This window comes from Stomoxys calcitrans, chromosome 2, assembly GCF_963082655.1.
Source record: "Stomoxys calcitrans chromosome 2, idStoCalc2.1, whole genome shotgun sequence".
Lineage (NCBI taxonomy): Eukaryota > Metazoa > Arthropoda > Insecta > Diptera > Muscidae > Stomoxys > Stomoxys calcitrans.
This window is the reverse complement of record NC_081553.1, coordinates 132,707,508-132,732,557: the sequence shown is the minus strand read 5'-3', so window position 1 is coordinate 132,732,557 and position 25,050 is coordinate 132,707,508. Positions and strand designations below refer to the sequence as shown.

The window sequence follows — 25,050 nt, the reverse complement described above, 5'->3', positions numbered from 1 at the left end:
CGTTGTAAAAAAAACAAAAAGTTTAATGTGCTAATAACAATAATTTGTTAAGTGTCACAAAGTGCAAAACCTGTTAAAGGTGTTCTGAGACAGGGCTAATGACATGGCAAAACTGATTCTAGGCAAACTAATTAAAACCTTGTGTTCTGCAGGCGTCTTCAATATAACATAATTTAAAGTATATTTGATTGATTAACCATTTATTATGAATCCCATTCATTGGTTTCTTTTTTAGTTCAAAGTTGAGTAGAGCGGACGTGTTTTCATTTCGCTGCTCAAAAAAAACTGTATTTCAGAAAAGGTACTACCTATAACGAAAAAATGTTGAAGCCTTTCAGAAGTAGGCTCAAAACAGACCACGAAGACCCAAAAGCGGCAGTGGTGGCATCAGACCATAGCATGGTGCTTTGGAACTTGTAGTCGAGAGTTATGCTTTAAGCGAACAAACAGTCGTCATACCATCAAATGAGGAAGAGACAGATAAACCAGTGGGATGCGCGGTCCGCCCCCAGCCTTTAACTAAAGGTGGTGTTTCTGATTCAGATTCAGACAGCGACAGTGTGTATAAAACAGTCATCACAGCCGAATCGGGAGATGAGGATAGCGGTATGACGCCTGAAGTGAGCGATTGCTTTGCTAAGCTCACAAGAAGACAGAGAAGCAATCCGGTGGACGACGAATTAGACTGAGGAGCATGCACCGGCAGCGCAATCACGCGACAGTGCAGGATGCTGCAAGGGGAAGAACTGACATTCCAAGCACGTCTACGAAAATTGGAAATAGAATCTCATCTCACGAACATTGCTAAAATGCTGAATAAGAAAAAGATCCAAGCCAGCTCTCCCTCAATGGAGACTCCAGACAGTGTCCTGCAAAGGGAGACAACATAGGAACTGGGACGAAGGAAACGCGCACACCCCCTGAGACTTCATGGAGTTTTGTAATTTCTAAAAGACGCCGCAGCCATCACGGAAGGGGAAGATGGTCGCTGAAAAAGGTAAGAAGCTGTGCTCTTAGGCAAGGAAACACAACAGAGATGAGATGACTTATACAGTCATCGATATCGGCAGTGCATCCAGAAGGATTCCACCAGATCATCGGTCTCAAGTGGAGGATTTGGTTAACGAACTGATTTTCGAACATGTGCGGGACTCTGAAGAGGGTCCACCCCTGCAAATGATGAGCTGCAAGAAAAGAGGGGAAATTTTTACGCTGCGCTTCGCGCCAGCAGAAAGTATGTATTGATACCGTCCAGAAGCTCTTCGGAAGTATCAAAATTCCCTGGGACGCAAAGCTCTCACAGCTCACAAAGGCTACGGTCGTCATTAAGGGATAGGGCAGCAAATTCGCGACGGAACGCATGTTAGGATTCATAGGCAACAAAACCAAGATTTAGTCGCAGAGAAATGGGTGGTCTTCCACGGAGACCAGAAGGAGGAAGAAATTCTCCTTGTGGTGGGCATTGATCCAGTCTGCGTTACAAGTTTGATGCACTATGGGACCAAGGCTGTCTTCTCAAGATTGGGAAGACTAGGATAGGCAAAGATCCTCATATTAAGACATCATGCCGTGCAATGGCAGTGGACTCAATACCATTAAACAAACAGGGGGCTAACGAAGAGACCAAGGCCGCCTGTCCCAATAATGGGAGGACTAGGACAAGCGAAAATCCTAATATTAGAAACGTCAGACAGTGCAGGAGCCAGAGACTCAACACAGCCTTACGAACAGGGATCCAACGATCATTGACTTTCGCAAGATTCGGAAGACTAGAATTGGCAAAGATCCTAATATTGAAATATCAGGCGGTGCAGTGAAGGGAAACTCAATGCAATTAAAAGAATAGGGAGCAGACGATGAGACCATTACCCATTTACTGGAGGACCAATGATTGAAGTCATCAAGATGAACCTCCACTGGAGCGAGACGGCTTAACACGCTCTGATGGAGAAAATCAGCAAGGGTATGATTCATATTGCCATAATCCAGGACCATCGCTATATTTGGTTTAGCACTGCCAGCGCCGAATCCGTTAAACTTCCGTAATAAGTTGAAAACCTACTGGCCAAAATTCGGAAGACTACTGCAGACAGCGATTCGGACGATCATGAAACGCGTGAGGTGGTTTGAGGTTCACTTGTAGACGTCGAGAGTGGTCGTCTTTAAGGACAGTAAACTGGCTATAGGGACAATAACAACAAGAACGAGAAGGTCAACAATAGTCTTGGAGTTTAAGAATGAAATCAACGCCTTCTCTGACTATGGTACAATCCGCATCGTTTGGATGCCGGGTCATAGCGGAAGTGAAGGCCAAAGGACTGTCGTCAACAAATTTGGTTAACCCGAAGCATTTTGGCTCAACGCTGTCCGAGTTAAGGGCGTGGGCGACGAACGTGCATGTAACACTGTGGAATACCGAAACAGTCGGTGGGACGGCGAAAATCCTATGGGGAGATCCGGATCGTGGGAAGACGAGGCTATAACTGAAAGGAACTTAGAACGAGGTCAGTATAGCATTCACTAACATAACGGAACACATAGGACTATGCGGTAAGCGATAGCATTTGTAAGGCATGTGGGGAAGATAATGAGACGTTGGAGCATTTACTATGTTATTGCCCGGCTATCACTTTTAACAGACTCTGGTACTTAGGTGGGGACACAATACCAACTCAGGGGCGTGGTATGGAAAATAATTAAGGATTTTGTAAGCAGCACGGAACTCCTAACATAGATTTTCTTTTTCGAGGTTAACTTTTTAGTATTGAGAGCGCACGACAAGCCAATTACTGACATAGGTGTATGTCCATAGTGACGTGGGTCGAATTAATAACCGCACCCTCTTTTCAACCTAGGTTAGGTTAGGTTAGGTAAGGTAAGAGTGGCAGTCCTTTACAGACTCACTAAGACAATTTTAAGTCCATTGTGATGCCACAGCAGCGGTAGACCAAAGCTTCTGGCGGGAATCGAACCCACGACCCCTGCACTGGTGATCCAAGCATGCTACTAACTCGGGTACTGGGGCGCCCTTTTTTTATTTCCAAGTTCGAACGGGGTGCCGCAGAGCGACCCCGCTTACTAGAGACTTCATATACCGGTGACTACCCCACATATGTTGCCAACACTAGGAGTTCTGGTTATCCCAGAACTTCAATTTTTTTTTATGATTTTCTCAACGGGATTTGAATCCAGCCTTTCAGGGTGGACATACTACCCTTAGCGGTACGATGGCCTCCACTCAGATTTACTCAGATATTTTAGTCTATTGGGAAACCACAAGCACAAGAGGAGGTAGATGCCTTCCGGATTCTACCATCCGGTCAATTGCTAATTCAGAAAGTTTTCAAATAAATATGAACCTAAACTGAAATCCATTCTACTTTTGAGTGAGGACAGCAGGTATTCTAAAGTTTGCTATTCCCCGCAGTCCTCACTGTTAGTGGTAAACTTCAGTCTCTTAGCATGTTTTCCAATCAGACAGTGACGCTACATGATGGGCACGATGAGTGAGACATCTCTTTTAGTCAACGACAACTAAGTGAACAACGTCTTCATTGTGAGATTGGGCAGCATAACCTTGGATCGTTCACTGTCCCCAGTTCTCAAACAATTAGCTGGCATGTCGCTGAAATGTGTAGTTTCTAGTCTTGCAAGCTCCTCTGTTCTACAATTCCCTGGTATATCAGCCAGATCAGGTGAGTTGTAAAATAAACAGTTCAGGCATCTCGTTAAGGTATCTGCGACAATCGAGAAGAGTTTTTGAATTCAGAATAAAGTTCTTTAGAGCTACCTAAAAAGATATTTATGCCAAATGTCGTTAATACATCATACCTTAGCCCTTCTATCACTTTTTTTATAGCAGGGATCTCTATTAGTTTGCACTACAGTAACCTTCCCAGCTCTTCAGAGTATTCCTGTCATAACTTATATGTTCATCTTATTTGAAAACATCCCAATGAAAGTCTAGGCACCTTCTATTAACTTGGATATTGTACACAGAAAAAAAAAATTAGCCTAAAATTTCAAAATTTTTCTTATTCGTAGGATTTTAGCAATGAAATCGAACCAAAGAACAAAAACTTTAAAATAAATATGCTATCTTTAAATTAAATTTTCTTTTTACTAACGTTTCAAATTTTTAAAAATTCTTTTTTCAAACTTAGCATTTTAACCAAACAAAAAACTAAACATTTAAAGATGCTCCTATTTGTAAGGCAATTTTACGTCTTTAAGTGAGGTCACAAAGTCAGCTTCCTAACTCTAACGATATTTTAACCTTCATTTTAGATTTTTGCCTTTAATAACAAGACGCAGAGTTAAGGATTTATTAACCTGACATTTAAAATAAAAAAATCATTAATATCAAGGAAAATATCTTTCACCAAAAGGAATGTTTCCCTAAAAAGTTAGAAAATTTATGAATTAAGTTTGCTAATCTTTGACTCGAATCGTTTAAATTAGGACAAACTTTCTTCAGTGTAGCTACAATTTTCTTAATAAGGCAGTGGTACAATCAAATTGCGACTGAGACAATGTATTCGCAACATTGTCTGGCATATCGGGCTCTTCACCAACTAATTTTTTGATTGTTAGGATTTTTTTGAGGTTAGGATTTTCATGCATTAGTATTTGACAGATCACGTGGGATTTCAGACATGGTGTCAAAGAGAAAGATGCTCAGTATGCTTTGACATTTCATCATGAATAGACTTACTAACGAGCAACGCTTGCAAATCATTGAATTTCATTACCAAAATCAGTGTTCGGTTCGAAATGTGTTTCGCGCTTTACGTCCGATTTATGGTCTACATAATCGACCAAGTGAGCAAACAATTAATGCGATTGTGACCAAGTTTCGCACTCAGTTTACTTTATTGGACATTAAACCAACCACACGAATGCGTACAGTGCGTACAGAAGAGAATATTGCGTCTGTTTCTGAGAGTGTTGCTGAAGACCGTGAAATGTCGATTCGTCGCCGTTCGCAGCAATTGGGTTTGTGTTATTCGACCACATGGAAGATTTTACGCAAAGATCTTGGTGTAAAACCGTATAAAATACAGCTCGTGCAAGAACTGAAGCCGAACGATCTGCCACAACGTCGAATTTTCAGTGAATGGGCCCTAGAAAAGTTGGCAGAAAATCCGCTTTTTTATCGACAAATTTTGTTCAGCGATGAGGCTCATTTCTGGTTGAATGGCTACGTAAATAAGCAAAATTGCCGCATTTGGAGTGAAGAGCAACCAGAAGCCGTTCAAGAACTGCCCATGCATCCCGAAAAATGCACTGTTTGGTGTGGTTTGTACGCTGGTGGGGCTACGTCAAGTCTAAAGTCTACAGAAATAAGCCAGCAACTATTCCAGGAAGACAACATTTCCGAAGAAATTCGGGCTATTCCGGCCGAAATGCTCGAAAAAGTTGCCCAAAATTGGACTTTCCGAATGGACCACCTAAGACGCAGCCGCGGTCAACATTTAAATGAAATTATCTTCAAAAAGTAAATGTCATGGACCAATCTAACGTTTCAAATAAAGAACCGATGAGATTTTGCAAATTTTATGCGTTTTTTTTAAAAAAAAAGTTATCAAGCTCTTAACAAATCACTCTTTATACCCTTGACCGCTATGCAATTCTAAAACAATTTCGTCATTTTCGTCTACATTTCGACATAAAGCTGAAACATCATATGTTTTAAATGGCTAAGTTCTTTCTGGTTTTTCAGCAATTGTTTTGAATAAAATCTGCTTTTAAAATAGAATTATAACCATTTTAAGGCAATAACCAGTTTTTTGATTGTTATAAAGTAAAGTTTTTAAAAAAAACAGGAGTCCTTATGCTGATTAGAATGGTACAGATATTACTTAATTATAAAGAACTCGAAAGTTCTTCCATGTAAGAACTTAACACCATTTTTACTTTTTATACCCACCACCGAAGGATGTGGGTATATTCATTTTGTCATTCCGTTTGCAACACATCGAAATATCCATTTTCGACCCTATAAAGTGTATATATTCTTGATCAGCACAAAAATCTAAGACGATCTAGCCATGTCCGTCGGTCTCTATGTTGAAATCACACTGTCTGCTGAAATCACACCACTAGATATTCTTCTCTTTTTTTGTCCATAAGCACGTTAAGTTCCTAGATAGGCTATATCGGACTATATCTTGATATAGCCCCCGTATAGACCGATCCGCCGAATTAGGGTCTTAGGGCCATAAAAGTCACACTTATTTTCCGATTTTGCTGAAATTTGGGACAGTAAGTTGTGTTAGGCCCTTCGATATTATTCTTCAATTTGGCTCAGATCGGTATAGATTTGAATATAGCTGTCATATAGTACGATCCGCCAATTTAGGGTTTTAGGGCCATAAAAGCCACATTTATTATCCGATTTTGCTGAAATTTGGGACAGTGAGTTGTCTTAGGCCACTCGACATCATTCTTCGATTTGGCCCAAATCGGTCCAGATTTGTATATAGCTGTCATATAGACCGATCCCTCGATTTAAGGTTTTGGGTCCATAAAAGGCGCATTTTTTGTCCGATTTTGCCGAAATTTGGGACAGTGAGTTGTGTTAGGCCCTTCAACATCATTCTTCAACTTGGATTAGATTGGTCCAGATTTGAATATAGCTGCCATGTAGACCGAGGTTTAAGGTTTTGGGCCGATAAAATGCGCATTTATTGTCCGATGTCACCGAAATTTGGGACAGTGAGTTAAGTTAAGCCCTTCGACTTACCTCTGCAATATGGCATAGATCGGTCCAGATTTGGACATAGCTGCCATATAGCCCGATCTCTCGATTTAAAGTTTTGAGCCCATAAAAAGCGCATTTTTGTCCGATTCCTCCGAAATTTGGGACAGTGAGTTGTGTAAAGACCTTCGAACCCCTTCTTCAATTTGGCCCAGATCGGTCCAAATTTGAAGATAGCCGCCATATAGAGCGATCTCTCGTTTTAAGGTTTTGGGGTCATAAAAGGTGCACTTATTGTCCGATTTCACTGACATTTGACACGTTGACTTATGTTAGGCTTTTCAACATCTGTGTCGTATATGGTTCAGATCGGTATATTTTTAGATATAGCTTCTAAAAAGATCAATATTTTGTTATACACTATTGAACAATGACTTGTACTTATTAGCATTTGGTTCAAAACGGAAAAAATTTCGATATAGCTGCTATGGGGAATAAGGTATGCATTTTTCACCAGATTTTGACGAAATGTGGTTTACGTATATAACCGAGGTGGTGGGGCCCGGCCGAACTTAACGCCTTTTTACTTTTTAGTATTCAAAGACAAAAATTCAAATAAAATTTTTTTTAATATTTTGCACAAATTATTACTAGAAGTTATTCGCGTACTTTATTTGCCAGCAGAAGAGAGCGGGTAATGCGTGAGAGTTTTGTAATTGAGAGCTTGTAAATTTCTACTGGAGGTTTTTTGCAAATTAAAAATTTTGCCCATGAACATTCTACTAAGAACAGGGGCAAACTTCTCACATATCAATGAGTGTAGTCCGATTGAAGTTTAAGCTCAATGATAAGGGGACCCCGTGACGCAGTGCGACACCACTTTGGAGAGGAGTTTTACATGGCATAGTACCTCACAAATATTGCCCGCATTAGGAGGGGAAAACCACCGCTGAAAATTTTTCTGATGCTCTCGCAAGGATTCGAACCCAGGTGTTCAGCGTCATAGGCGGACATGCTTACCCCTGCGCTACGGTAGCCTCCTCTGGCCATTGAAAAGCTGTTTTATAAAATCAGCTGTTTAATTCATATAAATATCAAAAGAGATTAAGGGCTGATCTTACTCTTCTGCAAATTTTTACTAGAAAAATACGTGATCTCTCAGAATATTTCTACGATATCTCTCAGAATATTTCTAACTGCCAAAATAGCAGTCATTGTATGCTTTAGCTACTGAGCTACAAATGCATCTTGTTTATTCTATTACAAACCTCTTGATTTTCCGCTTCATTTCGCCACCACGATCAGATGAGATCATATAAATTCCGTTGGGGTCATCATCATTGCGTCTTTTTGATTTATATTGGCGTTGTTTCAACGTAGCCTTTGTTTCACGACGATTTTTCCAAAATTCAGCATTTACCACATACAAACGATACAATTGCAAGACAATAACCAACGAATTTTTACCTTTAATGAAAGTTGGGTTAATCAAAGCTGATTCAAAAATGTGTGATATTTCTTCAGACTTACATGTGAAGAAGACATTCATGTAACTGATGATATCGTATTGGAAGATAATGAGCAAACGAAATGTCAAGAACGGAGCGTCCTGCAGTATGACGTTAAGCACAATGCCCCAGACATCGATGCCGCAGCAACAGTTATTGCAGCAATCGGTTGGCGGCCTGAAATCGCCAAAAAACACACAAAAAAAAAGAAAATCAATAATTTTTGACCACATCTTGAGAGCGTAATTTAAGACACTTGCTCATCCTTCTTGTTTGAACCCCCTCCTCTGGGTCTTCGTGCTCTGGTGGCCGATAGAACAATTGTGAACTGCATCAGACTCCAAGACCAAATGCCCAATGTTAGGTACACCAAAAGCGGTATCTTGGCAATGGAATCATCCTTATATGAGTCAAAAAATTCGATTATGTCAGCAGCGGTTCCTGAGCGTTTAAATGTGAATTTAGCATAGTTTCTGATGAGCTATCCGACATTTTAACTTACCTATGTAAACCAAGAGCAATTGACTTAACTGATCCCTGGTTAGGTCGCCTTTAGGTAACATCCATCGGCCCACGATAAGAATTAACATTAGGAATTGTTCGATAAGCGTAATCCAAGTATCTTCGTTGACTTTTGGCACACCGAGTGTTTCGGATAGGATTTCATTGGCAACTGTCTGATTGCCTTCATTTACTTTGCCAGACAAACGTCGCTCGACTTTATGAAATTCCAAAAGCCAAATGGCTGGTACAATGCTGCCTAAATACAAGAATACCGATGGACAAAACCTAGAAAAATGCAAATAAATATAAATTACTACTACTACTACTAAATTGCCCATGAGCATTCCATTAAGGAACAGGGGATACTTCTCTCATATCAAAGTGTGCAGTCCTATTCAAATTTTAGCTCAATGATATGGGCCCTCCTTTTTTATGCCGAGTCCGTTGCCTCTTCATACATTCATTGGACAAAAATAGTTACAGTTAACATGGAGCTCTAAAATTTTGCACAGATGTATATTTGAGAGTCATATACCCACCATCTCGGGTATATATGTAAACCATCTTTCGTCATAATCCGGAGAAATATGCACAATTTATGAGCCCATACTATCTTCATCGAAATATGGTCCGATTTGGACCAAATTCGAGTGGTCTAATAAGTACAAGTCATTGTTCTATTTTGCAGAACAAAATATTGGTCTTCTTGGCAGCCTTATCCAAATATAGACCGATATGAACCATATACGACACGGATATCGAAAATCCTAACATAACTCACTGTCCCAAATTTCGGCGACATCGGACAATAAATGGCCCAAATGGGCCCAAAACCTTAAATCGAGAGATCGGTCTATATGGCAGCTATATCTAAATCTAAACTGATCTGGGCCAAATTAAAGAAGAATGTCGACTAGCCTAACACAACTCACTGTCCCAAATTTCAGCAAAATCGGATAATAAATGCTCCTTCTATGGGTCCAAAACCTTAAATCGAGAGATCGGTCTATATGGCAGCTATATCCAAATCTGGACCCATCTAAGCCAAATTGCAGAAGGATATCGAAGGGCCTAACACAACTCACTGTCCCAAATTTTGGCTAAATCGGAAAATAAATGCGCCTTTTATGAGCTCAAGACCTTAAATCGACAGATCGGTCTATATGGCAGCTATATTCAAATCTGGACCGATCTGGGCCAAATCGAAGAAGAATGTTGACTGGCCTAACACAATTCACTGTCCCAAATTTCAGCAAAATTGGATAATAAATGTGGCTTTCATAGGCTTAAGGCCCTAAATCGGCGGATGGTTACTACATCAAGATATAGTCTTCGAACTTATCCTGCTTATTTAGCTCAATATCTCTATTTTTAAAGACTATAGCGTGATTTCGATGTGTTGCAAAGGGAATAACAAAATGAATATACCCCCATCCTTCGTTGGTGGTTATAAAAAGTAAAAGTATGGTCCAACTTGGTCTATATACTGATATAGCTCCCATATAAACCGATCTCCCAATTTGACTTATTGAGCCCCTGAAGTTCGCAATTATTATCTGATTTGGCTGAAATTTTGCAAGATGGTCTCTGTTACGAGTCTAAACAATTACTATAGGTATGGCCAAAAAAAGTCTATAACTTGATATAGTTCCCATATAAACCGATCTCCCGATTTAACACCTTGAACCTCCAGAGGGTACACTTTATATATGATTTCGCTGAAATTTTGCTATGGCTCTCAATAACTGTGACAAATCAGGTTATAACCCGATATAGTTCCCATATACACCAATCGTTTGATTTGAGTTTTTAAGCCTATAGAAGGCGTTTACTGAATTCCTGAATTGTGTTTTCTGTTTTACTGATTTTCAGGGGACGGAAGTAAAATTTTCCCGCGAACATTTTTGTGTAATATTTTGATACACTAGAATTCCACTTTAAACGAATTTTTAACTCCTCGAAACATTTCTTTGAGACCCCATAAAGTATATATATTCTAGATCGTCATGTCATTTTAAGTCGACCTAGCCATATCGTCCGTCCATCTGTCTGTCGAAAGCACGCTAACTTTCGAAGGAGTAAAGCTAGCCTAGAAATTTTGCTCGAATACTTCTTATTAGTGTAGGTTGGTTGCGATTGTAAATGGGCCATAGCGGTCCATATTTCGATATAGCTGCCATATAAACCGATCTTGAATCTTGAATTCTTGAGCCACTAGAGAGAGCAATTCTTATCCGATATGGCTGAAATTCCAAGAGGTGTATTGTTATGACTTTCAACAATTGTGCGAAATATGGTTTTAATTGGTCCATAACTTTATATAGCTGCCATATATACCGATCTGGGGACTTGACTTCTTGATCATTTAGAGGTCGCAATTATTATCCGATTTGGCTGAAATTGTGCAACAACTTCTCTCATGAACTTCAACATACGTGTCAATTATGGTCTGAATTGGTCTATAGCCTCATACAGCTCCCATATAAACCGATCTACCTATTTTACTTCTTGAGCCCCTTAAGGCCGCAATTTTTTTTCGAATTGGCTGAAATTGTACACAACGACTTTTACTAGGTCTTTAACATTCAGTTCAAATATGGCCCCGATCGGACGATAACTTGATATTATAGTTCCAATAGCAATTCTTTCCTTTTATCATATGTTTGCCAAAAAGAGATACCGGGAAAAGAACTCTACTAATGCGATTCATTGTGGAGGGTATATAAGATTCCGCCCGGCCGCTTTTACTTGTTTAATTTATGACATTGACATTGACATTGAAGAACATTGAAAAGAATTAGGGTTTCCCAAGTCGAACTTTTTTAGATCCACTCTGCTGAAATTTAATTTTGTTGACAGTTTCTGCTTTATTTTTGCCTCTTATTCAAAAGTAACGGTACTAACCATTTGTTCGTGTCTGTGAGACCTTGCGTTGACAAATATGTTCCCAATAATGTCTTCTTTAAGATCCTATTATATTTTGGTACCTCAATAAAGAAAATCCATTTTGTTTATATAAACAAACGGTATTCCGAAAATCTTTTCGGAATACCGGTTTTCTAAATTTAGGGCCCTGCCTAAAAGGGAGCCAGACAACCTAGGATCTTGAAGTATTGCACATAATCTAGATAACACTTCAGCTCTTAATATTTTAAATTTAAAAATCTTATCTCTACACTTTCTTAAATGGAATATTTTTACTGGTTCAGGATTCCATCCCACTGTGCTTTGATTCTTGCTTGTAGATTTGCGCACAGTAAAAGTTTTCTTACAAAATGTTCAAAATTTACTTTTTTAATTTTGATTTCCTTCCAAGAAAATCCTGTTACTGTGAAAAGATTTTGCGAATAAGTGTTATGTACGAAAAACTTTAATGGAATTTAAAGAACGAAATTCTGTATAAAAAATTCAAAATTTCTCAAATAAGATTTATGTTTAATCCTTTAGTCAGCAAGCTTTTTGTTGTGATAGCAAATTTTATATTAGATTTACGTTTGCCGCAACATTCAAAGAGATTTGTTAGTAAAAGCAGCAAAAATGCGTGCTGTAATAGCAGAAAGCCTGCTCAAAATGGAGCAGCAGTAATTTGTTGCAAAAACAGCAAATATTTTCTGCTATTTCAAATGGTAAAAAGTTAAAAAAGCTCAAAAATGTCATAAATATTTCAAAAATATTTATTTTCAATCTTAACTTTAAATTTTAAATATCATATATAAATATATTCAATCTTATCTTTAAAGTCGGATGTCAACGATAGGGGTGAGCTGCTTATTGAATATATTTAAGTTGCAATCTGGCGTTTTGTAATAAAGGGGATAAACCGAACTATATTACCAGGAACAGGCAGGAGGTACTAGATATTACCTTTGTATCGGAAGATATAAGTGGAAGAATATGCGACTGGGAAGTGTTGGATGACCACAGCTTCTCTGATCATCGTTATATTAGTTTTAGCCTTGGAGAAAATACTGGAGTAGTGGTCCCTCGGCTAAACAGAAGAAAGGCGGATTGGGATAAATTTTGGCACAATTTCTGCACCACTATCCCTTCTAGACTAGAAAAGGAAGTGGAAACTACGGAGGATATAGACATAGTGGTCAAGCGGATCACGAAGGCCCTGAATGACTAGCTTGGGTCAGCATGCCCTAGTGCCAATCCAAGTTGCAAACAGCGACCGCCATGGAGGACCCCAGAGCTGGTTGTTCTAAGGAAGGACTGCAGAAAACTCTTCAACAGAGCAAAAGCCAGAAGGGCACCACACGATTGGGACATCTATAAGGCTGAGCTAAGAAATTATAAGGGCGAGCTTAGAAAGGCTCAGAACAAATTCTGGGTAGAATTCTGCAGCTCCGTGGAGGATAAAACTGAGGCCTCTAGAAAGATTCTGTCCTCGAGACCTATTACGGTGGAGTATATCCAGAAGTCAGAGAATGTATGGACAATGTCTAGTGAGGAAACACTAGAACTACTAGTTGATACACATTTCCCGGGAAATTCTCCAACGGACAACGTGGCGCCAGAAGAGGTTGCCATTAGGGAAATTGTGTCTGAGCCGAAAATCCTTTGGGCGATAAGAAGTTTCGACTCCTTTAAGTCGCCAGGCCCTGATGATGTATCACCGGTTGAATTACAAGCTGTGTCTGATAGACTGGTTCCCTGGCTTGGGGAGATTACTCTGCTTGTACAAGATGTCATATATACCTGTGGGATGGAGGGACATGAAGGTCATTTTCATTCCGAAAGCAGGAAAACCCTACCACACAAAGGCGAAAGATTTTCGTCCTATTAGTCTGTCATCCTTTATGCTGAAGACTCTTGAGAGGTTGATAGAAACATATCTCAGGGCAAAGATCCCTGGAGATCGCCCGTCGCGTCAGCAGCATGCATATAGTAAAGGCAAATCTACTGAAACAGGGACCTTCACGACCTAGTCGGCTATATAGAGTATTCTCTCGCTGTCAAAGAATATACAATGGTAGCATTTCTTGACATTGAAGGTGCATTTAATAATGTAAAACCGACTTCAATCATGAAGGAGTTGGAGTTCCTAGGCAGCAACTCTACCGTAAGAAAGTTTATTAATAACTTACTAACTAAAAGCTGCATTACGGCAGGGTTGGGATCTATGTATCTAAAAAGATGGATCAGCAGAGAAACTCCTCAAGGAGGTGTACTGTCCCCTCTATTTTGGAATATAGCCATTAACAATATATTGTATTATTGTCTATGGAAGAAAAACGCGTAAAAGTGGTCGCGTATGCTGATGACGTGACAATTGCGGTTAGGGGAACGTTTCCCAGCACTCTAAGAGATATACCCCACGAAGCTCTACGTGCAACAGCGAAGTGGGCTACCAAAAGTGGTCTAGGTATAAATCCGTGCAAGACAGGAGTATTTCCTAGAAATGCAAGTTACCTACAGTGGCACATGTTTCCTTGCGAGAAGAGAATGAAACCGCAAAATACCTTGGTTTTTTGCTGGACAGGAAACTGAACTTCAAATCCAAAATTTTGGAAAGGGCAAGAAAGGCCACTCTTGCCCTATACACCTGCAAGTGAGCCATTGGCAAAAGTTGGGGATTTAGACCGCGTGTTATGCATTGGGTATATACTGCAGTTGTCAGACCTAATATGATATATGGTGTTTTGGTCTGGTGGACGGCACTTCAAAAGTCCACCTACTGCTCAATACTTAACCGGATCCAAAGGATGGCTTGTTTGTGCATCACAGCCGCACTGAGGACGACACCATCTGATGCACTGAATTTAATGCTACATCTTATGCCTCTGGACATTGTGGCTACCCCAATTGCAGCGACCACTGACGTAAGGTTAAGGGAGCTTTCTCATTGATCATGTGGCGGCTACGGAAACTGCGTTATCCTTGATACAATAGCCGATGTTCCAGGCAGTGTAGATTACACCCTACCTGAGCCGCTTTTTGATAAAAAGTACTGCACCACTATTCCTGATAGAACCGATTGGAACTACAATATTCTTGGTAACAGAAGTTACGTAGAAGTCTATGTAACACGGATGGTTCCAAACTAAACGACCAGGTGGGCTTTGGAGTGTACTCTAAAGATCTAGAACAGGTCACATCGAAAAGGTTACCCGACCACTGTAGTGTGTATCAAGCGAAGATCTTTGCAATTAAGGAAGTGGTGGATTGGCTAAGATATAATGTCATAACGACAATTGGCATAAATATCTTTGCAGACAGCCAGGCAGCCATTTAATTCCTGATAGAACCGATTGGAACTACAATATTCTTGGTAACAGAAGTTACATAGAAGTCTATGTAACACGGATGGTTCCAAACTAAACGACCAGGTGGGCTTTGGAGTGTACTCTAAAGATCTAGAACAGCTCATATCGAAAAGATTACCCGACCACTGTAGTGTGTATCAAGCGAAGATCTTTGCAATTAAGAAAGTGGTGGATTGGCTAAGATATAATGTCATAACGACAATTGGCATAAATATCTTTTAAGACATCCAGGCAGCCATTTAATCCCTGGAGAACGTGTTTCTAAACACAAAAACCGCCCTCGACTGTGGCAGATCTCTCAACGAGATGGCTGAACCGTTCAAAATTCACCTCTTCTGGGTGCCGGGCCACAGATATATATATTCCAGGGAATTGTAAAGCGGACGAGCTTGCGAGATTAGGAACTACCATACACATTCCAGGGAAACTGGAATCTGTGGGTGTGCCCCTAGCGTCATGTAAGCTAAGTTTTCAGGACCAGGCCCGAAGGACAACGAATGATAGATGGTCACAAAGAGTGGGCTGTGAGATTTCCAAAACTATGTGGCCTAATGTAGACTTGAAGAAGTCTACCGCTGTGCTGTCATTAGCTAGAACAGATGTCTCAGTCATTGTGTCCGTCATGACAGGTCACTGTCTAATCGGAAAACGACTTTTCCAGAAGCTGTGAGGACATCGAATCAATTGATTCACCACAACTATCACTATATAAACTAAAAAGCCCATTTTGAAGGATTTGAAAGATTAGAATTGGCCTATAAAAAGTGTGTTGGCAAGCAGTACACAATCAAGGTCACCGTTGATGGTTCATATCCTGCACTCAGAAGCGACCACAATTTTCAATAAAAAATTTGGGGTATCATTACCAATTTCACAGTAACAAGAATTTTGGCAATTTTTGGACTTTGAAAATCCGATTTTGATGACATGTGAAACAGTGAGTTTTGATAAACCTTTACATCTTTCTTTTGAATATCGTCCAGTTCGGATCATATTTGGATATAGCTGCCTTATGGACCGATCTCCAGATATAGAGTATTGAGCCCACAAATGTGAAGAAGGGTAATTAACAAAAAAGTGTTGAGGTTTATCAAAACTTACTGTTTCAAATTTCATCGAAATCGGATGAAAAGAGCTCCTTTTATGGGCTCAATACTCTATATCGGAAGATCGATCTGTATGCAGCTATATCTACATATAGTCTGATCTGGACGATATTCAACAAAAAGCTGCAGAGGTCTATCAAAATTCACTGTTTCAAATTTCATTAAAATCGGATAAAAATGCTAATTTTTTAGGCTCAATACTCTATATCGGGAGATTGGTCTATATGGCAATTATATCCAAAAATGGTCCGACCTGGACCATATTTCATAAGAATGAGTCTCACTGTGCCAAATTTCATCGAAATCAGATGAAAAATGAGCAACTAATTGCTTCCACACTAAGTTTGGAGATCGGTCTATATTGCGGCTATATAGAACTATAGTGCGATTTTATGAGATCAGAAAGCTAGTTTCAGATACAAAGAATAAGAAATTATAAAAAAGTTTACAAAATGATTTCAACTACCAAAAAGATCTAAGGACTGGATATAGGCCCCATGTAAACCAATTCCCGGTTTTGACTTGTTGAAATTAAAACTTCCGTTATAATTTGCAACACCCGTGCCAAATACAATATGAATCGAATAGGTCTATAAACTTCTTCCAATATTAACATTAAATGCCACCCAGATAGATTCACAAATATTTATAACCCTCATATAAACCGAACCCCGGCTGAATTTTGCTACATGAAGTACACTTGTGTCCTTCAACACTCGCACTGAAACCTAACCAGATAGGTTCATAAAAAGATATACCTCTTAAAACCCGATACTCCGATATGACTTCTGGAGAACATAGAAGCTTCAACAAATACTCGATTTTATTTTAGTAATCGGCTTGTAGTGCGCTCTTAAAACTAAAAAGTAACCTCGAAAAAGAAAATTTTAAGTTAGGAATTCCGTGCAACTTACAAACTCCTTAATTGCCGCGAAAGCCGGGCAATGATATAGGAAATACTTCAACTTCCCCACATGCCCTACATATGCTATCATTTGCCGCACAGATTTTGCATAAGTGAGCTCGTAGTTCTATGTCTCCCGTTATGATACCAAAAGCTATACTGACCTTCTTCTTACTTCCTTTCAGAAATAGCCATGTCCTCTCACGATCCGTATCACCCCATAGGATTTTCGCCGTCCTACCGACTGTTTTGCTGTTTCCCAATGTTACATGCACATTCGTCGCCCACGCCTTTAACTCGGACTGCATCGCCCCGAAAGGCTTCGGGTTAACCAAATTTATTGACGGCACTTATCTGGCCTTCACTGCCAAATCGTCTGTCCTTTCAATCCCCCTTTCTCCGTTATGGACCAGCACCCAAACCATGTGGATTGCGCCATCCTCAGAGGAGGCGTTAATCTCCTTCTTACATTTGTGAACTTACCGTCCTGGTTGTGATTGCCCTTCAGAACCGTAGGACCGCAGGATCGTATTATGGCCAGGCAGTCTAAAGCAGATCTTAGTCCCGAGGTTCTCAACGTAAACCTCCAGGCCCACCCTGTCTTATTGCTTTGATCCATCCGAGTAAATTGATCTTCCAGATGGCAATACTAAGATTCCGTCAGTACAAGACTGTGCCGATGGCAGCAGTGTCTCGCACTCGACCTCAAGTGTCGTCTCAAGTATCCGATCGAAAACCTCTTCCCTTCCTTCCAGGTTTCCTATTATCGCCTCGATTATACCTCAATGGTATGAGCTGTTCCCATCCCCAATCCATTCTCCCATCACCTTAAGTCTTATAGCCGCTGTGGCTACCTCACACTTAATCTGTATGTCAATGGATCGGATATCTAAAATTGTCTCAAGTGCCCTAGCGGGCGTGGTCCTCACCCTTCCGCCTGTGTCAAGACAACATGTTCTCTGAACCTGTTGTATGGTCCTTTTGTTGCACTTTTTCTCCATAGCAATCCACCAAACTACTGAGGCGTAAGTAAGTATTGATCTAATCACGCTCCTGTAGAGCCAGTGGACTATCCTCGGATTTAGACCCATTTCGAGCCTACGGCCCGTCTACATAGTGTCCAACATCTGTGAGCCTTCTGAACACGCTCCTAAATATGACACTTCCAATTTAGTTTCCTATCCAAGATCACTCCTAAATATTTGACCTTGTTAGATATCGAAATCGTATTATTGAGGAAACGTGTTGCATCAAATTGGCCCACCTTCGTCATCCTTGTGAACAGGCATATTTCAGTCTTCTCTGGATTAACATTGAGACCCCTGGGTCTAGCCCAGTAATATGCCACATCCAAAACCCTTTCGCACTTTTGCATAATTGATTCGGATTATAACATCGTTTGCATAGCAGACGGGTTCAAATCCCTCCTCAGTAAGCATCCGTAATAGGTTATTTATTCTGGTCAACCAAAGGAGTGGCGATAAAACGCCTCCCTGTGGCGTGCCTTGTGCCACTTTCTCCCGCATATTTATTCCCTGGGACCCGCAATTTATCCACCTGTTCCTTAGCATATGGTTTATCCAGCCTCTAAGGTCCAGTCCACCCGGTACTGGTCTAAGGATTGAATCAGTGTGATCGTCCGCACATTGTAAAAAGTCCCCTCGATGTCAATGCATACTGCCATACCATTTTGGCATCGAAAGAATTTTCTTTTTTATGCACATGCTCGTGCAGGACAATCTCCACCGACCTTCTCTTGATATAGGCATTCTGTTTGAATTTGAGCAGTTTGTTAGATGTCCTACTCTTTATCATGGTATTTAAAACATGTTCCATGGTTTTGAATAGAATGGAAGTAAGACTTGTAGGTCTTTTGGCCTTTGGTGTCGCATAACTTGCCTTGCCGGGCTTAGGTATAAATACCACCCTTGACTCCTGCCAGGCTTTCGGAGTATATGCAAGTCCTAGGCACGCTGTGAAAATAGTGACCAGATGAGGCTCCAGATAGTCGGCCTACTTTAATAGTAGCGCCGGACATATTCCATCAGGTCCAGGTGACTTAAATGGTTTGAAGATCTTCCAGGCTTCCTTGACCATAAATTCCGTTACGGTAAACCTTCAATTAACCCCATTATTCGAAGATTACGGTGTTACGCTGTCAGTCCCGTAGTATCCTGTAGGGAAAAACGTTTTCATCAAAAGCCAACATGTCCTCCGTTATCTCTGCTCTCACTCCCATGCAGTCTACTAACGTTTCAGTTTGGACATGGGTTTTTGAGAGAAACTTTTTCATCTTGGTGGCGCCATTAAATATCGTTATCGACCTGGTCGCAGAGAAGCTTCCAGGAGGCACGTTTTGCCGCTCTGGTAATCTTATTCTATACATTGAGCCGTGTGTAATACACATCCCAAATAAATCTTTCGGTTTTTTTACAACGTGCTCTGTTATAAAGTCTGCGGACCTCTTTCCCAATGTTGCGAATCTCCTTGGTCTTCCAGGGTCATTGTTGGACTCGAAGAGGACAACTATCTTCGAAAGACTCTACTAGGGCAATCGTAATCCTGTAGACATTGTCGTCAATTTCTTCTATGCTTGGACAGTCTAAATTATCTTGCCGAAGTCTACGTCTGAGTAGTCTTCCGAATTTTGGCCGGTTATTCTGTTCGTTAGTCTGTGTTGAGTCAGCCGTCCCTGCACTGCCTGATGTTCCAATATTAGGATCTTTTGGCTTCTTGGGAGTAGGTTATGGTCTCATCGTTGGCTGCCTGTGCTTTAGGCGGCATTGAGTTATCTGTCACTGCACTGCCTGATGTTTCAGCATTAGGATCTTTATCCATCCTAGTCTTCATAATCTCGAGAAAGTCGGTAATGATTCCGTCGTCAGGTCCCTATTCGTTAGGTTGTGTTGGGTCTCCCGCCCCTGCACGGTCTGATGTTTTAGTATTAGGATCTTTGATTTTCCTAGTCTTCCCAACATTGAGAGAGTCGGTAATTGTGCCCAGTCCGTAAGGCGGTATTCAGTGTCCCGCCACAGCACCAACTGATTACTCAATATGAAGATATTTGCCTATCCTAGTCTTTCCAATCTTGAAAAAGACGGCCATGGCCCCGTAGTACGCCATGCCTTTAGTCTTAGTCAAACTTGATCAATGCCCACCACAAGAGGAATCCCTTCCTCTTTCTCATTTATCCACGACAAAATCTTAGTTTTGCTTGTTTATGACTTCCATCACGCCTTCCGTCTAGATTTCTCCATTCACATGCTTGATGAGGACCGTCGCCTTTGTGAGCGGTGGGATGTCCATCTTTCTCACAAGGTCGAGCTTTTTGACGGTATCAATACATTCTGCTGACGAAAAGTGCATTGTTGAGATGTCCCCTCAATACTCGTTGCTCATAATTCGTATGGGTGGACCCCCTTCAGAGATCTTCTTCAGTGTTATCCTCATGGGAGATCTGCTTCTCTTTCCAGCTTCCGTTTGTAACACATCGAATTAGTGATCAGAGACCCAACAAAGAATTTACATTTTTGACATTCTATGTTCATTTAGCCTGGTCCGTCTGTCTGTCCGTCCGTCGAAAACACGCTAAATTTCGAAGGAATAAAGCTAGGTGTTTGCAATATTCCACGAATAATTTCTATTAGTGTAGGTCTTTTGGGATTGTAAATGGGCTATATCGGTCCATGTTTTGCTATATCTGCCATATAAACCGATCCTGGCTCTTGACTTCTTGAGCCTCTAGATGGCGGTTCATTACCTGATATAGCTCCCATATAAACCGATCTAGGATCTTGACTTCTTGAGCCGCAGAGGGCGCAATTATTACCCGATTTGGCTACAATTTTGAATGAAATTGTTTTGTTTTGTTTTTCAACAATTGCACCATGTACGCACTTGTAGAAAAAAGTTTGCTGGAAATAGTAAACACTGTCTGCTGAATATTAAACTCAGAGAAATTTGTTAGTAAAAAGAGCAAAAATGTTCGCTGTAACAGCAGAAAGTCTGTTTTCAAAAAATTTTTATATTCTATTTTATACTTTAATTTTATACGCATGCGAGCATAACGTAATTTTTTTTTCCAATTTTCAACAATTTGCTACTTTTTGGTCGAATTTAAATAACAGCAAAAAAAAACAACTACTACAATTATATGTATGCCTTTAAGCAAAACACTAACGCCTAACATTGGGTATTTTTTTTAATAAGATATGACAAATGCCTCGATTGTTGTTTAAAAGTTTAAAAAAATTGAGTGGAGATTTTTAAAAGTTTACAAATTTTCATTCAATATCAGCAGACTAATTTTTCTGGGTGTAGTAGTTAATCTTGCTGCTATTTTAGCAGTAGTTCTGCAATTGCACAGCAAGACGCTTACTGCTGCAAAGTCTGTTGTTTGCTGAAAACGACTGCTGCTTAATTATGATAGCGATGTTACACTCAACCAAATTTGTTATTCAAATCAGCAAAAAAGTTTGCTTAAACAGCAAATTTTGTCTATTGAAAATGGGAAAGCATACATGACAGTAGTTTTTGAAAACATAGGGCTGCTGCATTAGCAAACATTTCAGTCAGCTAAATCAGCAAACAAAATCTGATGTTTAAGTACTTGGTATAGCTCCAATTACATAGCAATTATTAACCATTATCCTATGTTTGCCTATAAAGAGATATCGGGCAAAAAACTTGACAAATGCGACCCATGGTGGAGGATATATGAAATTCGGCCTGGCCGAACATAGCACGCTTTTGCTTGGTTTCAATTTAAGTAAGTGAGAGGGTCGGCCTCCTTCATATAGCCTTTTACATAATTCGTCTAACCTACCTACATCCAATCTGTGAGAAATTTAAGAAAATTGGTTCAGCCGTTTTTGAATTTGTACGAAATAACATAGAAATAAACTCGTTTTGACTTTTATATATAAGAAGATGTTTGGGTAAGAACTGGTCTTTGTAGATATAATTTACCTGTTTTGTGTGCTGGGTCACAGAGATAGCACAGGGAATTGTAAAGTGGACGAGCTTGCGGGACTAGGAACTACCTTACCCACTCCAGGGACACTGGAATCTGTGGGTATGCCTCTAGCGACATATAAGCTAAGTTTGCAGGACCAGGCCCGAAGCGCAACGAATGATAGATGGTCACAAAGAGGGTGCTGTGAGCATTCCAAAACTATGTGGCCTTATCTAGACTTGAAGAGGTCTACTGCTTTGCTGTCATTGGCTAGAACAGACGTCTCAATCATTGTGTATGTCATGACAGGTCACTGTCTAATCGGAAAACATGCTGACAGACTGCAGGTTGCCAGCAACGGCTTTTGCAGAAGCTGTAGGGACATCGAGGAAGAAGAGAGTATAGAACACCGTCTGTGCGTGTGTACCGCACTAGCAGTTAGAAGGAATTCCACTTTAGGTTCTCATTTTTTTGAGAACCTGTCTGATTTAGCAGATGTGAACATTCGCAACTTACTGGGCTTTTTAAAGCGATCTGGATGGTTCAACGGTAGGAACTAGAAGGCATCTTCCTTCTTCTGTTCCTGTGGTATCATAATGGTCGAAAACGTCTAAGTGAGTCTGATGGCATACTGCCACTTAAACCTAACCTAACCTAGTTGGTTATGGGTCATATCCGGCATCCAAGAGACCAAGAAATCAAATCGGTTTATATAGCCAAATCTGTTAGACCCACATCTATCAGGGGCATTTGTGTAAAATGTAGAGCGTTTAGCTTTTAGGTACTTCAATCAATATTTCCACATGTTGCAAACTAAATGTGTATGGTTTAAGGTATAAGAAAGATGAAAACACGTGCTAAATTTGTCTGGCCAAGAGTTAGATTTCGCTCAATAATGACATCAAATTGCAGGCAAATCGAATACAAATTTGGTCAAATTCGTGTCATAGTACTTAGAAGCTTCACTCGAGTTTATAATAGTGCTGCCACCTTTGAAAAATAATTCCTATGTTCGCGCCAGGATTTAAGCCAGCCCAACCAGTGTAGGGTGGACATGCTTGACTCGCTGCAACGCCCAGCCGTGGCCCAGTATTTGATTTACATTTTAATAATAATTGAAGTTGAGCAATCTGCGGATGTAATGAAATGCCCCCCACTATTCCATGCACCCATTATTCATATGCGTTCGCTTTATTGGGAAAATAGTCGACCTATGAACTCGTAAGTTTATTTACAAACAATGAAATCACTCCACCACTACACGCCGCAATAATGGTTACAGTCAACAAACTCAGATACAAACAAGTTGTAGGGTCAACATAGTGAAGCTTTGAAACATGTCCGCGATTGGAATTTTGGGTCGGCACTCACATTAAGCGCCCATTAACAAAAAAGAGAGACCCCAAATATTCCAGTGAAAAGAGTGGAAAAAAATCAAGGTGTGCAAGTGAGGGGAGAAGGTAGAAATTTATGCGATTTCCGTTTAAAATGAAAAATCAAAGAAAACCCCATGAAGACAAAGGCGAAGAAATAAAGCATGACGTCAACCAGTTGTTTACTTTAGAGGAATTTTCTTCATTTCAGTTCAGTTTCGTCCTTACTACAAGTCATTATGTATTTGAAAGAAAGGCTTAAAACCCCGTTAATATTTACCATCTCCACTCTTGAGTCTTCTTTATGAATATGGTAAAGATGCCCTCAAAGAGCAGCAGCAGCAAAGGACAACTAAGGCTCCAGTACATCATATCATTTTTATTCTTGACCACTTGCCAAATGGCTATGAGGCTGTGGGCACTGAAGATAATGCGAGTCAAAGTCGCCTTGATGGTAGATATAATTTTAGCCATTTTTCGTTTTTTCAAAAGTGTCTGTCCACTTTTTTTTCACTTTTCACACTGCTGCAGTTTCACTTTAATTCCATGTTGTTAAATTATTACACTTCTTGAGTCACCATCACGGACAGTCAGATAGTACCACGAGCCGGAGGGTTTCCACTGATTAAACGAACTGAACCGTAGGAATCACAAACCGCAACTGAATGCAAAGACTAATCATTCAATTAATTTTCACTAAAAGGATCTCTCCTGGAAAGTTCATCGTTTAAAGAAATTAAACGTTACAGTGATGGAGCAATTTTATAGTTTACGTAGTCGATTTAAGCAAAACCGGTTATTTTTCCAAAAAAAAAAAAAATATTTATTTTGCGACTAGTTACTTTATATCGCAAAATAAATATTTTTTTTTTTTTTGTAAAAATAACCGGTTTTGCTTAGCATATCCGCCTATGACGCCGAACACCTGGGTTCAAATCCCGGCGTGAAGTGGCGTCTCTAAGCGGCACGCCTTTCGGATTTGGCATAAAATTGGAGGCCACATATCATTGAGCAGAAACTTGAATAGGAGTGCTCTCTTTGATATGAGAGAAGAATCCCGTGTTCCTTAATGTAATACTCATGGGAAAATATGTATGTAAGTCGGCTATCGAAAACTGTTTGACCCCACAACAAATGCATCCCAAAATATGCAAATACACTCCAATTTGTGCTCCTAAATTAAATTAAATCAAAAATCAATATGCAAAAAAAAATTCAAAATTTGCATAATCACCAGAAATATTTCATTTTTTATTGAGGTTAGGTTTAAGTGGCCGTCTGCCATCAGACTCACTTTGACGTTTTCGTCCATTGTAATACCACAGGAACAGAAGAAGGAAAATGCTTTTAGTTCCTACCGTTGAACCACCCAGATCGCTTCACACTCGCTAAATCAGACAGGTTCTCACCTAAATCAGACAGGACCTAAAGTGGAACTCCTTCTAATTGCTAGTGCGGAACACACACAGAAGGTGTTCTATAGTCTCTTCTTCTTCAATGTCTTCACAACTTCTGCAAAAGTCATTGCTAGCAACCTTCAGTCTGTCAGCAAGTTTTTCGATTAGACAGCGACCTGTCATGACGGATGCAAATCAGTAGACCCCTCCAAGCCCAATCCGATATGACCAGTTCTAGATCCTTAGAGTACACCCCAAAGCCCATCTGGTCGTTTAGTTTGGAACCATCCGTATAGAAGTCTATACAACTTCTGTTACCAGGGATATCGTAGTTC

General features: G+C 40.2%; 1 protein-coding gene across 1 annotated transcript in view; it reads right to left on the bottom strand.

The window, feature by feature from the left end:
• LOC106090677 (transmembrane protein 26) overlaps positions 1-24,045 on the bottom strand; it is a 28,499-nt gene extending 4,454 nt beyond the window's left edge. Inside the window, exons 1-5 of the mRNA XM_013256954.2 lie at positions 23,599-24,045; positions 8,711-8,997; positions 8,463-8,649; positions 8,231-8,385; positions 7,969-8,167 (exon numbers count right to left, since the gene is read on the bottom strand). Coding sequence (XP_013112408.1) covers positions 7,969-8,167; positions 8,231-8,385; positions 8,463-8,649; positions 8,711-8,997; positions 23,599-23,792 — 1,022 coding nt within the window. The 5' untranslated portion in view covers positions 23,793-24,045. The remainder of the gene's footprint in view (positions 1-7,968; positions 8,168-8,230; positions 8,386-8,462; positions 8,650-8,710; positions 8,998-23,598) is intronic.
• Positions 24,046-25,050: the final 1,005 nt, after the last annotated feature.